The sequence below is a fragment of the Polypterus senegalus genome, chromosome 2, assembly GCF_016835505.1.
Source record: "Polypterus senegalus isolate Bchr_013 chromosome 2, ASM1683550v1, whole genome shotgun sequence".
In the NCBI taxonomy this organism is placed as follows: Eukaryota; Metazoa; Chordata; class Cladistia; order Polypteriformes; family Polypteridae; genus Polypterus; species Polypterus senegalus.
Window position 1 is genome coordinate 307,986,974 of NC_053155.1, and position 15,401 is coordinate 308,002,374.

The 15,401-nt window shown below is 38.5% G+C and overlaps 1 protein-coding gene and 1 pseudogene across 1 annotated transcript in view; one reads left to right on the forward strand and one right to left on the reverse strand.

Annotated features, from left to right (window-relative positions):
* Window positions 1–15,401, forward strand: part of LOC120524051 — a 658,450-nt pseudogene that overhangs the window by 429,657 nt on the left and 213,392 nt on the right.
* The window catches only part of LOC120524048, a 52,042-nt gene that overhangs the window by 6,403 nt on the left and 30,238 nt on the right, over window positions 1–15,401 (reverse strand). Inside the window, exons 10-14 of the mRNA XM_039745875.1 lie at window positions 11,767–11,795; window positions 11,408–11,460; window positions 8,117–8,172; window positions 3,118–3,202; window positions 2,925–2,957 (exon numbers count right to left, since the gene is read on the reverse strand). Of these exons, the coding sequence (XP_039601809.1) occupies window positions 2,925–2,957; window positions 3,118–3,202; window positions 8,117–8,172; window positions 11,408–11,460; window positions 11,767–11,795 (256 nt within the window). The remainder of the gene's footprint in view (window positions 1–2,924; window positions 2,958–3,117; window positions 3,203–8,116; window positions 8,173–11,407; window positions 11,461–11,766; window positions 11,796–15,401) is intronic.

Here is a 15,401-nt window from a genome sequence, read left to right on the forward strand (position 1 = left end):
ATCATTCTTCCCATTTCTTAAAAAAATAAATACATAATTCTTCTGTCAATATTAGTTGAACACTTAGTCACAGAATTAAAAATAAGCCACTCCGACATCTTACATTTCTAGCCTGATCTGGACATTGTACTTTTAATTTCGTTCACGTCTGACCTTCGAGCATTTAGAATAATAATTTGGTTTACTTTAAAACAACCAATTTATTCAATTGTTTAGGCTGGTATTTTTCAGAAAAATATATATACTGTCCATTTGATATTGTACTTACTAGCTTTTGAAAATAAATTCAAATGTTTAATTTGCCCACATTTTTTTTTTTTTTTAAACAAGTATTTTTTTTTTTTATCTGCGTGATGGTGGATCATAAAATTTACTTTTAAAAGAAGAATCTGCATTTTAAAGAATATTTTAGGAGAACAATTGACAAACTATATGCAAAATGGCTAATCTTAATTAATGCTTCCCATCAAAATGTAAAGAACCAGAAATGTATGAGGTAAATACAGTGAGTAGCAAACGTTACACCATACCATCTTCTAAGCCCACTTGTCTGTCTGATGGCCATTAATAGTATAGTGTTTTCATATACTTGATATGAGAGTTTATTTATCCACATGAGGACAAAGTTCAAATATGTTTTTTTTCACTTATTTTTAAATTATTCACAGGATTTAAGAAAACCTACAAAACGATCCATAAAACACCACAAGCTTGCATTGTGTTGTAGGCAATAGAGTTCCTTTATTCAAATCTCTTTAACTATCTGACATTTGCAATTTGCTGAATTCACACTCATTAGCCCAAACAAAGCACAAAACCCAGGCACCTGTTACCCACGCCACTTAACACAAACTGGATTGGTTTCACTTTTCTAACTTTACAGCGTGAACATTAATTTTGCACAAGTGTAAACTGTGGTATGTTTAAACTTTTCACACTGATATTGTTAATTTTATATATGAAGACATAATACCGGTGATCAGTTTTTAACCGAAAACTGTACAATATGAAATAAATGACATATATTTCACAAAAAATATTTAAATACTAGGCTGACCCGCCTGTTAAGGCGACCGACTTTTAAGTTGACCACTTCTTAAGGCAATTCAATATGTAGATCAATTTGATATTTTATACAAACTCATTAATTTGGTTATATTGCATTTGAGCGGTATTACTTTAATACTCGTAGTTTCTGTTATTTTTGTGATGAAATTTAAACTTTCTATATTGAGGTCGCCCTTTTGAACCCCCCTGATATTTACTACGCGGTGAGGCATTTGTACTCCATCAACATGAATTATTTTCAGAGACATAATTTTGTCTATTTTTCCAGCACATCGCGCACAAAAGCAAGGGAACGATGGGAGTGCCAGAACTCTGCTCACATCATGTCGCTTCGTACCGCAAGCTGCAAGTAGTACGTCTGTGATAAGCGGGAATACCACTACACTTTCCACTCACGGGACGGAAAGACAATCCCGACCGCTTTCATATAGTAAGAAAGAAAGAAGAAGAAGATATCGCACAGTCTGGAGTAGAAAACCATCTTTTACCTGGAAAAACGAAACTACAAATCCCATCGTGCATTGCAAAATGGACAGGGCATGCGTGAAACTCCTTGCCTGCGTAGCACTCACGGGACGGAAGGACAACCGACCGCTTTAATATAGAAGGACATTAGAAGTGTGCCACAGAGTAAAAGAATAAATTACCTATTAGATCAGTCACAGTGAGTTTACTTTATACCACCCAGCTATATCCATCCAGATTATTAATTGTGTGTAATGAAAGGGGATTAGGACCATAAACACAACATCTTGCCATGATATGTAACAACATTAAAACTTTCTTTAGATTCAAAACTGGTATTTCTTGATTTCTGAAGTTTAGTTTCTTGTGTGGGACAAAGTGGATTTGCCCATTCTGCTAGGATTCAGTGGCACACCAGACCTGTTAAAATAGCAGATTTAACAGGGATGCAGACATTTAGCTGCACCAAACCCTCACTTGAATTCTAAAGTAAGGGACTGAGCTCTTCATACCAAAGCCAGCCTGTACTTAATCACAGTTGAAATGACATATTGGCAGAGACTTCTTCAGACTAGAGGGCGCACGAGTAACAGACACTAAAGGACAAAGAGTTATAATCCAATGAATGATAATTCGTATGGACAAAATACCATATCTATAAGAAGACACCCATTTTGTAACTGTAAATTATTTTAATTCAATCACAAAAGGTTATTCATCTCTTTCAAAACTAGCTGCCCTCATCCCTTTATACACTTCTCTCTCTGCACACATTCAATAAAAATTTCATGGGAACACTTCTCTGCAAACTCTCCAAAATAACCTCTCTCTTAACCTGCTCTCTGAAACAAAAAAAATATGATGAGCCGCTCCTTCTCTTGGAAGCTGAAAGCTGACAGTCTCTTCCCTTTCTGGACTAGAAAGCCGAGATCCTGTCTGCCTGTGCAAGCAGTTTGAGAAGACTGAGAAGCAGATATTATTTCAAGAAGGGAACTTCCACATCTAAGCTCTTGTGCCTGAAAGAGTAACGCTAACGTTACAGATGACACAGCAAAAGCCTAACTCAGAAAAGCACAAGTCACTTGAACAAAGGACCACATTGCAAAGAGAATGGGTGCACTACAAGGCATGGATAATTCTCCAGTTGAACCTGGAACAAACTCCATACAACATCAGACATCATCTTTAAAGACTTGGTAATGTACTGTAAAACTGTTTATCTGAGCCAAGATAAACTAGAACTCTAAAGAGCCAATAAACGGCCAGCCTCTTCAGGGCTACATGTTTGTCTGCGTCCTGTCTTATATATATGCAGTTATCAAATTTCTATAAACATTTTTATCAATAAATTGTACTATTCTGTTTCTTAAAAATGACTGGTCTTCACTTACCTTGATGCAAGTCTAATGGCTGGTGACCGCCTCCTACAAAAGAGATAATAAACAAGAGATGGTAAATAAAGTAGGAGCCTTACCAAATTAATTTATTATTTACCATGCTAAATTTTCATACTCATATTCTTGTTTATAGAGAAAAAAAATTAATAATAAGACGAAGAAAAAAGAAAGGATTTCACTTGTTTACCTGTTGAGCGTTGGGTCATCAACAGCACTGGGTCCAAGATACTTTCAGAGCGGTTACTTTCAGACTGGTCTTCATTTTCGTCCATCTCAAAAAAAAAAAGCATCGATTATTCAGAAAACACTTAAGAATTCACATAAATAATTTTCTTTTACAGAACTGTCGTGGAGGGCAGGGCATTAGCTGAGAGTGTGAACAAGCAAGCTAATGAAAAGGATGCTATAATGAAGAAGCATGGTGGGTAGAGACTATGTAGACTGCACCTTTAAACATCATAACTGCTTTATGAAGAGTAGGAAAGAGTTATTCACAGCATGGGCCATGACTGATCAGAGAAATCAATGTAGAGTGTGGGGTACAGATCATCACTGCATAACATTTTGTTGTAGAGGGTATAGTATATAGCCAGAACCTTTATGAATAGTTTAAAATAGCCTAGAAAAGTTGATCATTTTTATATCCACCACATGCAAGAGATTTTGAAATCAGAATTTGAAGTGGGCATCACTGATCTATTATGGATATTTGAAACTATTCCTACCAAGTATGAATATTTAAACAATGAAACCCCCAATTTCCCCTACTTTGTGTCCTGTGAGAAACGGTCGTATTTACAAGACAGAAACATTTTATATCCAGCACTTTCCCTCCAACACCTTAACATCCTTTATAATCAGTTGCCACTAGCATTGGAACAAACAGCTACTATAAGTTCAACCCAAATCAGAACCAGTTAGGATGGTATGGAAAATGCAAAAAAAAAAATAAAATAAATTATTCCTGAACTGCTGGGATGGATGTATATTAACAAATGAAGCTGATCAGACAAAACATTAAATATCTTAGTTCCATATGGTCTGCAATGAAATGACTTAAAAGTCAATTTAAGAATCACTGCTTCTTTTTTTTGCATTTTCTATACTGTCCCAACCTTTTCTGATATGGGATTGTATTTTGTTTTGTATGAAATGTCCAATAAGCATTTGGAAAAAATGCACTGATGTTTACTGACCAGCACTAGGAGAAATGTGAAAAAGGGAAGTAAAAGGGGATTGACACTCTTACTACTAACAATACAGCAGAGCATGCTGGGTGCTTATAATGTTGACTCCTAAAATGAAAAATCCCCACATCTGAGGTTCCAAGGAAAAATACTGAGGTTAAATTTCAGCCAGTCCAAATACATTTCATAAATAGGACTGAAGCACGGTAATTCTTAACACACAAAGAAATCCAAGGTCCAAGCCAGTGCTGGTAACATCACTGAATCAATTTTGCATGATGCTGAAGGTGTAGTCATTATTACATGTCTCAAAATGCCTGCATAATTGGTCAGTATTCGGCCAGTTGGATTTGATTTCGGTAGCAATCAACTGGGGAAAAGAGGCCAGGAACGATGTTGAACATTACCCTGCTGCTTTAGACAGCTTGCACTGAAGAGTTCAAAAAGGTGTAGGTTCTAAGAAATGTTACATCCATCCCTTTCTCCAGTCTTGGGGGTATTCTACAAAGCAAGCTTAGGAGATTGAAAGTTAGCTGAAAAGGTCCCACCTGAGTAACTGAGTCTTTATTCCATGGCCATTTGTACTGGGAATGGGGAGAAAATCTGTAAAGAAGAATGGAAAGATTCCCAGGGGACAAACAATGGATGACTGTGTGTGTCTGTGGACATACCTTGTGGGAAGTGAGGAGGACAGGGCAGTGGCCCGCAGAGCCCCGGCCATTACAAAGAGAGGATTGCTGTCAGGGAAGCGACACAAATTACAGCCTCTGTAACAATATCAAGTGAAGATCAAGTTCAGAGGTATGTGCCACTAGAGTATTTGAGTCGCCAGAAAGGTATTTTAATTATTTTTCAGACTCCTGCCTCTTCAGTGCTGAAAATGCGGCTGTTAATTCGTTTTATATCCCACGTGGGCATGATGGCGACTACAAGCCGTCCAGTTAATCTAGTTTTACTAATCTTGGGACCCTATTCTACAAGGGCAGGCACGTGGATCATCCTAGGGTAGGCTTGGAAAATCAACATGGTGACTACTGGAACGATAAGCCTCCAGAGTCTGAATAATTCCAGGCTAAACCTCAAAGAAAAAAAAGATGGGCGAGTCTCTCTCAGATTACAAATAAGGGCAATTGGATGGTGCAAGACAAATGTTCTGATCCCAGCAACAAATTTATATCACCGAGACAGATCAGTCCTGTCCGCTATCGTCTGGAGCCATTCTCCCCGCCGGTAGTAGTGACGGTGCCTCAACCGATTGGTGGAGCCACTGTTGATTCTGCAAACTGTCCTGAGCAACCTAGAGAAGGCAATCAGGGCAGTCAAAAAGCTGGCAGAAGAACCAATAATGGCCATACAACAGTACCTTATGCAGATGGACTTAAAAGTAATAGATAAAATGGATTCAGCTATACAGTTGTGTGAATGCTGTATAGTAAATCATAAGGGAGTGCAGTGTGAATTGATCCCTGATCCAAGTGAAGGGAATCAAGTGACGCTCACTCCAACAGTTAATGTCTGGGATTGGAGAAAAATGTACCCTACCTGAGCTGCGAGTCGTGGACGTGGTTATCCAGACTACAGAGGTCAGGCTGGGAAAAAGAAAATGGACACCATCCGAAGGGTCTCCGGACAATGTGATTTGATGTCGAGTAGGATGTGCTTCCACAAAACACAAAAAAGAAAAGTGTAGGGTTAAAGTCACACAGACGGTGAGGGGCCCATCTTTAATTAATAGAGGGACCCAGACCATCCGAAGGCCGTATAAAAGGAAGGGGTGGTCGGTCAGTTGGGAATGACAACTGACGAACCACAGTCAACCAATCAGAGTTGTCATCCTGTACCAAGTGGGTGTGTATCCCTACCTAGACTGCATACTGTGGGGGACACTCTGACTTATCAAGAAGGCTCATGTGGGGGTGACTAGCAAGAAAAGGTGGGGCCTAATCGATTCCCCACCTGCTTCATTGATCACCATGGAAGTTGTTTCTTTTGTTCAAAGAGGAGGCACCAGTGGAGACGTTTCTCCAATATGTCACAGCCGCCTCTGGAGCACCAATGGACATTATATACTCCAATTTTTTCTTTGTTTTTCTTACAGAGGCAGTGCTAGAGATGTTGATTCTGGAGACACGCCTCTGCACTGTGTTGACCCCCTCACAATACTGGTCACTGCAACCAATAGGTCTCTTCTGAGGGGGGAGATATGTACATACCACATGGGCTGGACAGGCATTCCAGCCAGAAGAGAAGATGGTACCTTACCCGGACGGGAGGCTCCGAACAGGTAGATAGGCATCCCGGCAGGGGATCAGACCCAGAAGGGAAGATATCACTGGGGACTTTTTATTCCCGCAGCATTCTAGATGGCAGACGCCCCAGATATCAGAGGCTTCCTCCATGACAGCTTCTTCTAATTTATAAGGATTATCTATGCCATTCTTAAGAGGAAGCCATAGTAGATTGATGATTAACCTGACATCCATTAGGATGATGAATATCCGATAACAATTACAGGTCAATAAGAGATACATTCACATTAAGGGAGAAAAAAAAAATCTTTACCTTCTTGAAGATACTAAGCTAAATTAAGTCTGCTATTTAAACACAATCAGATTTCAACTCATTCACACTTGACTCAATTTAGAGACTACAACCAATTAGCATGGATGACTTAAGGTGAGGAGAGTAAATTTCTAGCAGTTCATTTTATTAACATATATGGATTTAAATAAAAACAAAATGTCTAAAATTTTTGGAAAGTCACTGATGTAATGCCCAGGAAACCATGCATGTTATCATCATATACCTATATAATATAAAGTTTTAACCAAGGTAAAAAAAAAAATCCCGAACAAAAGTCCACACAGCAGGAGTCTCCAACTCTGATCCTAGAATGCTACTGTGGCTGCAGGTTTTTATTCTAATCCTTATCTTTATTAGTGACCAGTTTTTACTGTTAATTAACTTCTTTTCCCTACTTGTTTTATTTAAAATTCATTTCTCTGAATTGCTTCATTTAAAAAAAGAACCCAAACAGAAATGAGATGTGAAGCGAGCCAACAGATGACCAGCTAAGTCGGGGCCTAAAACTTCAACCAATTTCACTCTAAATAGCTACTGTACTTAATTAGAAGTCAATTCTTGAAGTGAATTAAACCTGCTATTTAATTCCTGGGCTTGCTGGTGCTCTCATTCTGCCACAAAACTGTTGATTTTCTTTTTTCTAAGAATACCATTATAATGTTTTGTGGACCAGAGCAGCTCAAAGTTACTGAGACTTTCACCTTTCAGAAATTGTATGATGGGCACAGGTTAGCTGGTCATGTGTTTGTTCATTTTGTGTATCATTTTTGTTTGGCTGCAAACAATTGAGGGATCCGAGTATTAAATAGCAGGTCAATTAAAATAAAGGCAAAAGAAGTTAATTTTGCAGCAAAAATAGGTCACTAATTAAAGGATTAGAATGAAAGCCTACAGTCACAGTAGCACTCCAGGACCAGAACTGGAGACCCCTGCCATATGATCATGTACTTATCATTGGGAACAATATAAGAAGTCAATCATTTTGACCAAGCTTTAGTCAGAAAAGAAATTGGGTCCCTTTTATCTGTTCTCAGATTTCATTTTTCATCCTCATATGGACTGGAATCAAATATCTATAGTCACTACAGCTGTTCAGAAATGAAATTGTCCACTTCTGGTGTACAGCCAAAGAAAAATATCACAATGGTACAACCTCAAATCCAATGAAGTTGGGACGTTTTGTAAAACGAGTTCAAAATGAGTGAAGATTTGCAAAACAACAATAAAGTTTCAGTTTGAACATTCAGTATCTTGTCTTTGTACAGTAGTGTATTCAATTAAATATAGGGTAAAAAGGATTTGCAAATCACTGTATTCTGTTTCTATTTACGTTTTACACAACGTCCCAACTTCATTGGAATTGGGGTTGTAAATAAACGGACAAAAGGAAACAAAAAAGAATATTAAAATACTTACAACAGAACTCACATGAGTGTCATCACTATCTTCTCCAGAATAATCTTTGCCATTTTCTAAAAAAAAATGACACAACACATTTTTTTTACATTATTACAGTATATGATTAGATTCCAGACATACATAACATGACGCATGCATTAAAGTAAAACAGTACAAAAATGTCTGTGTGCAAGTTAATGACAAAAGTAATTAACTAATTTGAAAGTCAGCCTGTAATTAATAAGAGGCCATTGGCAGAAGCCCGAGCATGCTAAGCTAAATTATGGCAAATTCTGAATGAGTGCAGTTCTGTAAAAAAAAAAAAAAAATTTTTTTTTACAGAACTGCACTCATTCAACCACTCACTCGCCAATACACCTAACCCGCATGACTGTGGGAGGAAACCGGAGCACCCGGAGGAAACCCACACAGAGGAGAACATGCAAATTCCACACAGGGAGGACCCGTGAAACGAACCTGGGTCTCCGTACTGCCAGGCAGCAGCGCTACCACTGTGCCACCATGTCGCCTGCACGCTAATTCAGTTAAGAGAAAATTGATATTGAATTGAATCAGGACATTAGTCCCAATACCCAGCCCTATTGGATTCTCTAGTACTGTCCTATGTATGGTTGGTTCATGTGGTCTTGCGAGATTTAGTTCATACTTAGCAAATCAAATTCACCATATATTTGGATAAATAAATGCAATGAAAATATTCCACCATTAAGGTCTAAAGTTATATATAGTGTCACTCAGGGCTTATTATTTAGGCAGTTGCCATTTTAAATTTATATTCAGCCCCAGAAATGATAGGTAGAAAGCATAACGTGAGCTTTTATACATATGCAGATGATATTCTGCTATATTTTTCCTTAAGAACAAATACTATTCAGCCTCTTGTGTTTTTAATTAAATTGTATCAAGTAGGTATGATCAAGTTTGGACGAACAACAACTATTTGTCTTTTAATGTAAAAAAGTGGAAATGTTATTAATTGATGGGAATCACAAGAGACACCAACAACATCCTGTCACTTTTAAACTCACTAGGCCTAAACATTGGTTTTGCAGAATCAGCATGCAATTAGTGGTTATTTAGTGGTTATTGTTGACACTAGTATATCTTTTACCAAAGTAAATTCCAACAGTACCTAAAAAAAGCCTTTCTCCAGATAAAAATAAAAGAAAATTATTATGCCTTCTAAGTATGGGGAATAAAGAGGAGTTAATTCATACATTAACATCTACTAGACTGAACTACTGTCACTCATTATTCCCAGGCATCAGTTCACTGAAAATGCTACAGAAAGAACCATTAGTAGATCTAGGAAGTACAACCAACAGCCGCCTGTTCATAAATCTTTACACCGGCTTCCTGTTATGTTTAGAGTGGATTTAGCATTCATTGTCCAAATGCCATTTTGTCCAATACAAAGACTGCACTTGATATGTATGGAATAAACAACTATAATGTATATATTGAAATATTTTTATTATGTTAAATATTGTGGCGTACGGCCGGGGTCCATGAAAGGCCGGGAAGCCCCTTTGTTATATGCTCAGGAGTAGCAGCCATGGACGGTGCAATAGCTCCCCCTGGATGCTAGACAGCCACCCCCCTGAGTTGGAGCAGTGCCTCGGTTTCCTGCAGGGCTCCATGGGAATTGGAGTTAGATGCAACCCTGTTGGGTCCCACAGGCACCGCCATGGTGTGCTGTAACTGGGACTATATGGTCAGCGTATTCGCCACACCTGGAAGTGCAGCTGGAACTCAGCAGTCAACCACCTGGTGCACTGGGTGGACTATAAAAGGGTCCAGCAACCACCACTCAGGGAGCCAGAGTCGGGTGGAGGAGGATGAGGTTCCCTGGGAGGAGTGGTGGAGGAAGAAAAAGAGTGCTTTGTGTTACTTTGTGTGCTTGGGACTGTGTACTGCCTGTGGGACATGGGGAAGACGTGCACCCACAGGGGAAGAAAAAATAAACAGTTCATTTGTTTTACGTGTGCCTCCGTGTCAAGTCTGTGTCAGGTCGGACGCACATATAGCACCTTATCACAATATGATTAAAGATTTGTCTCTTTTACTTATCTGTGTTTATACTGTATATAAGGAAAAGTTCAGTTTAAGCAAAGTTTTTTTGTAAAGGTTAAAAGGTCAAAGGACAGGATATAAGAGAGGAAACTGCAGGAGACTGCATCATAGGAGATCAGAAAGGGAAGGATCCATAGAAGGATCAAGACCAACAGCCAGGTAGCTGGGAGGGTTTCTTTTTGTTTGTTTGTGGAATGTTCAATTATTGTTCATGTTATATTGAATAAAGGAAGAGTACACCTGTTGTTAATCTGCATCCAATTTGAAATTTGTGCAAAGACGCAATGGCACCAATGTAGCATCTGCATAACATTTAATTTTAAGAATAACACACTGCTTTATGCGCAGCCCAGCCGCCATTTTGGAGCCGGTCCCATGCCTGAAAAATAGGAAGGGTTGGCAGTCAGGAAAGGCATCTGGACATAGAAAAATCATGCTAAAACCTATAAAACATCAACTGCACACAAGAGATGAAGAGAAAGAAGTCAGTCACTTTCTAACCAGCTTAGTCCTGAACAGAGTTGCTGGGGTTTCTGGAGCATATCGCAATCAGCTTGCTTAGGGCAAGTGGCAGGAAAAACCTTGGACAAGGTGCCAGTCCATCGCAGGACAAACCCATACATGTGGGTACACACACACACACACACACACACACACACACACACACACACACACACACACACACACACACACACACACTAGGACCAATTTAGTAACACTAATCCACCTAACCTTCATGTATTTAGACTGTGGGAGGAAAGAGGAACACCTGCACGAAACCCACACAGATATGGGGAGAACATTCAAACTCCACACTGGGAGAACCCAGGATGTGAACCCTGGTCTCCCTGACGATAGGCAGCAGTGCTACCACTATGCTACCCACATTGGTTTACATGCAATAAAGAATAATCTATTTTCCTACATATCAATTAATCTATCTTAAATATAAAATTCATTCAGAAGGAATTGTTCCAATACACAATGACAATATTTGGGTTTTATTCTAAGCTCATCAGCAAATTATATGTACATCAATTACATGTTAACAGACAATTAAAGTCAAATCATCAAAGCAAAAACAGAGCTGATGCAATTCCCTCAGTGAATCATGGTTAGAGACTAAAATTGCAACCTAACTGAGTAATCAGTAATAGGCCTTGCTGCCTGCTACTGGTTTCCACTCTTATAAGTTGTAATGTAAATGTATCTTACCATACTGATGGTTTCCACTCGGAGACTGTTCATTGCCTATTTTTGGAACATGACTTAAAACAAACAGACAAAATATTCATATAAATAACACTTAAAGATAAAAAAGTGACTAAAATACACTGCATTTACAATATCTCACTGACAGTAGCTAGAAAAGTGAAGTTATGCTTTAGTCACATAGAAGACATTCACTGATCATGGCACGGCAGAGTAGCAATGTGCTGCTTATTGATTGGACTTGCAAATGAGAATTTCACTGTACTCTGCATATGTGACAATAAACCGAAACTACACAGTCTCTGACCAAAGTAATAAAACATATTTTAATTAACGCATATAAAGAACAAAATGATATTTACCAGTGCATTGGACTTGAAGTTGTACGATTCTTGTGGGGAGGGAAAAAAAGAGAAAATTAGATTGAATTTTAAAACTATACACTTCACAATAATATTCTGAATATTTTTTAGGTACTACTAAACTGCAAGCAGCTTCAACTGAGCCCATTCACACCAATAAAAAAAAATGTATCCTTACAAAAAGCCCAGTTGTTTATTCAATAAGCATATAGCATTGCAGTCATTTACTACAGTATTTCCTAAACTCTTTACTAATGAGACAGTCTTTCAGGATCCCAAAAGACTGATTTGTGCAAGTGGAATGACGACATGATCCCCATGGTAATTTTATATATGACCTGACTGCATGCATGTTCGTTTTGTAAATCAATCTTTAATAATTATATAATGCCCATTATTTTATACAGTGCCCTTCTCTTATCAGGGAACTGAATTCATCAGGGAAGCTGCACAATACATACGTGTATGTACATAATCATCAGGCATTAATAGCATTCACTTATCCATTCAAACACATTAGCCAGCTAGTCATTCATGTCATTTACAAAAATGCAGCTTATTTAGTTGTTTAAATTAGCTTGTAATTGTAAATTATTGATGTTGTTTGCTACAGTCAATCCTAGTAAGTTCATCCATCCATCTTCCAACCCGCTGAATCCGAACATAGGGTCACGGGGGTCTGCTTTTGCCAATCCCAGCCAACATGTTCATGTTAATGGTAAATTCACACAAACACTTAATTTGAATAGAATGTAAGTTTCCACATAGATAATGGAAGATTCTGTTTTATCCCCTTCAAGCTAACCTGTTAATGGAATATTCTTAATGCTCTGCAAAAAGCATGGTGCGATGACACAGTGAGCTCAGGTACTTAGAAACACAAACTGGTAGATTAGATTGCATGCAGGCAGAAAGGCTCCGAGATATAGAGTTTTCAGATGCACGTCATAGTGTATGGGATTATATATACAAGCTTAAAGAAATGTTCCAAAGGTACTTAAGCGTTAAACAGGAACATAATAAGCATGAAATACTTCCTTTTTTGCATACATTATCAATTTTTTTCCTTAATTTTTTGTATGAACTGTTTGCTTTAAATTTCATTAAAACTGTTAATATGTAGTCTCGCTAAAGCCAGATGTCTGGCGAGAACCATGTGTGAATTTTGCTTAAAAACTGGGTGGGAACAATTAGTCAGCTCACTGAGTGTGACATTTCTAAACCAATGCAATGCCTCATAAAGGCCACACTCAAAGCATAGGCAGCGATTTTGAACTGCAAAGGTCAGAGGTGTTCCTGTTAACCTGGTCAGAGAGACGGCGAGCTTCTGTTTACGATTAACCTTCTACAGTTGAAAAGGTACCTCAAAAAACCTAATTAGATATATAAATGGGTGCCGGGTGTGAGAGAGCACATCGCAAGTTTTAAAAATAAACAAAACCCGACGCACAGAGAAAACCTTTCTGCAGCATCACGTTATACACTGGTATTCAACAGCATCAATGGACAAATGGTAAAAGTGAACAATATGTTGTCGCAGGTGCTGTGTGTGCTCTCTGTTGTTCAGTGTTACTACGATAAAGTAGGAGTCAATGGAGGCCTGAAAGAGTTGGCAGCTATATAAACATTGTCACACTGCATCACAAGGACTGCCATTACCTTATTAAGGCAGGTAATTCACAAACCCTCTCAAACATTCAAGAAATGTACCAACTGAGGCGACTGTACAGCTGCTTTCTGCTAAGACAAAGTTAAAGATTATTGATCAACATAACCGGTTGTTTTACTTTCTAAGGTGGATTTGTGCTTTAAAAGTGTGTCATGGTTCTCACCTGACTTCTTCATGAAAGCAGTTTCATGCATTTTTCAATAAGTCTGTTTTTCTCCCTTTGAGTTTTATACACTAGACAGCTATGTCATTGACCACACATTTTCTGTTTCTACTATCCGTATCATTTTGTAAGTACTCTTAGAAAAGACCTTCCTGTTTACAACCATTCATTGCTGTGTATCCATGTCTGTCTATTATAAAAAAAATACTGTGAAATGAATGACTAGTAGACGATACGTGATCTTCACGTTAAGATCACGAAAGACAAACAAAAGAACCAGGAGATGAAAGAGAATGGGAAAAAAAACAGTAGTGTAAAGAGAAGCAGCACACAAAGATACAGGTGTCTCAGTGCACATCATTCAATGCACAAAACGTAGATTTACACAATAAAGGAACATACACAATGAGAATCTGTGGACCCGCAACAGTTAAAGCAACAACAAGTTTAATTTCAAAGAAAACACAATTCGGTCAGGTGTATATTTATGATGACGGAGAAGCGATCACAACGTGAGCAGCAGAGACACAAAGTAGGAAAAAGGACAGCGGCTGTAAAGGCTTTAATAAGATTGAAGGGCAGCGCGACAGTAACCTCCCAACAAAACCCCACACCCGAGCAGCATTATACGTGCTGCAAGAAAGAATTTAACCACGCCCGGGGCCGTAAATAAAGGGACAAGTATTGTTTTTAGAACATCACGCGAGACCAGGCAGTGAGCCATTATTTAAAACAAGTCCACAGACAGCTAATCCTAGCAGTTGTTGGATTGTATCTGTCAGACAAGCATCATGTGTTCCCAGCTCTTAAAACAACGACAAGAGACAAGCAAAACGTGCAGCTCGCCAGCAGCAGGACGACAGCAGATGATGCGATGGCATATTTTAAGCGTACGTTCAGCCACCCCTCCCCTTCACAATGCGAGCAGCATTATACGATTAGGTGAGGAAGAGATGTAACCACGCACGAGGCCAAAAAAAAAAAAAGGACAAGTATTGTTTTTGCAAAATTTTTTTTTAAGATAAAAGTGAAAATAATGCATATGTAACAATTTCCAAGAAAATAATCTCTTTAAATTGTATATTGCCTGCCTAAGGTAAAGTCATCCCTGATGGAGGATCGCAGGAATCGTGGGAAAGAGGGGTCCTTTCACCGGATTAGCGCTATTTCAGATGTGGAATGGCCAAATGGGAGAGGCAGCTTGATGAATGAGGTCTCCAGGACTTAAAACAAATCCAAATCATATTATGTGATATCATCTAATGAGAAATTCTACTCCATACTTCTAGAATTTTTATTTTTATACTGTATTGAGGATTTATTCTGTTCTATGTATTGTACTGTATTGTATTGACCATCTTCTTTTTGACAATCACGCCCAACCTACCTGGAAATGGGTCACTCTTTGAACTGCCTTTCCCAAGGTTTCTTCGATTTTTTCCCTACAAGGGTTTTTTTTGGGAGATTTTTCTGGTCTTCTTAGAGGGTCAAGGCTGGGGGGCTGTCAGGAGACAGGGTCTGTTAAAGCCCATTGCCGCACTTCTTGTGTGATTTTGGGCTATACAAAAGTAAAATTGTATTGTATTGTATAACCGGTAAACCAAACACGGGGGTGGGCGAGTGAAGCAAGCAGGGGGCGGAGACCCCTAATATTATAAAAAAATAATTATATGTTCTGTCTATGTAGCTGACAACCATCATGCTCAGTGGTTCCTATGGCCATAAAGAACACAGTCAAGGACAGTCTACAGCAATATTCCCTCTATGACTGGAACAGTGTTATGAACAATTTTTAGTTTTATT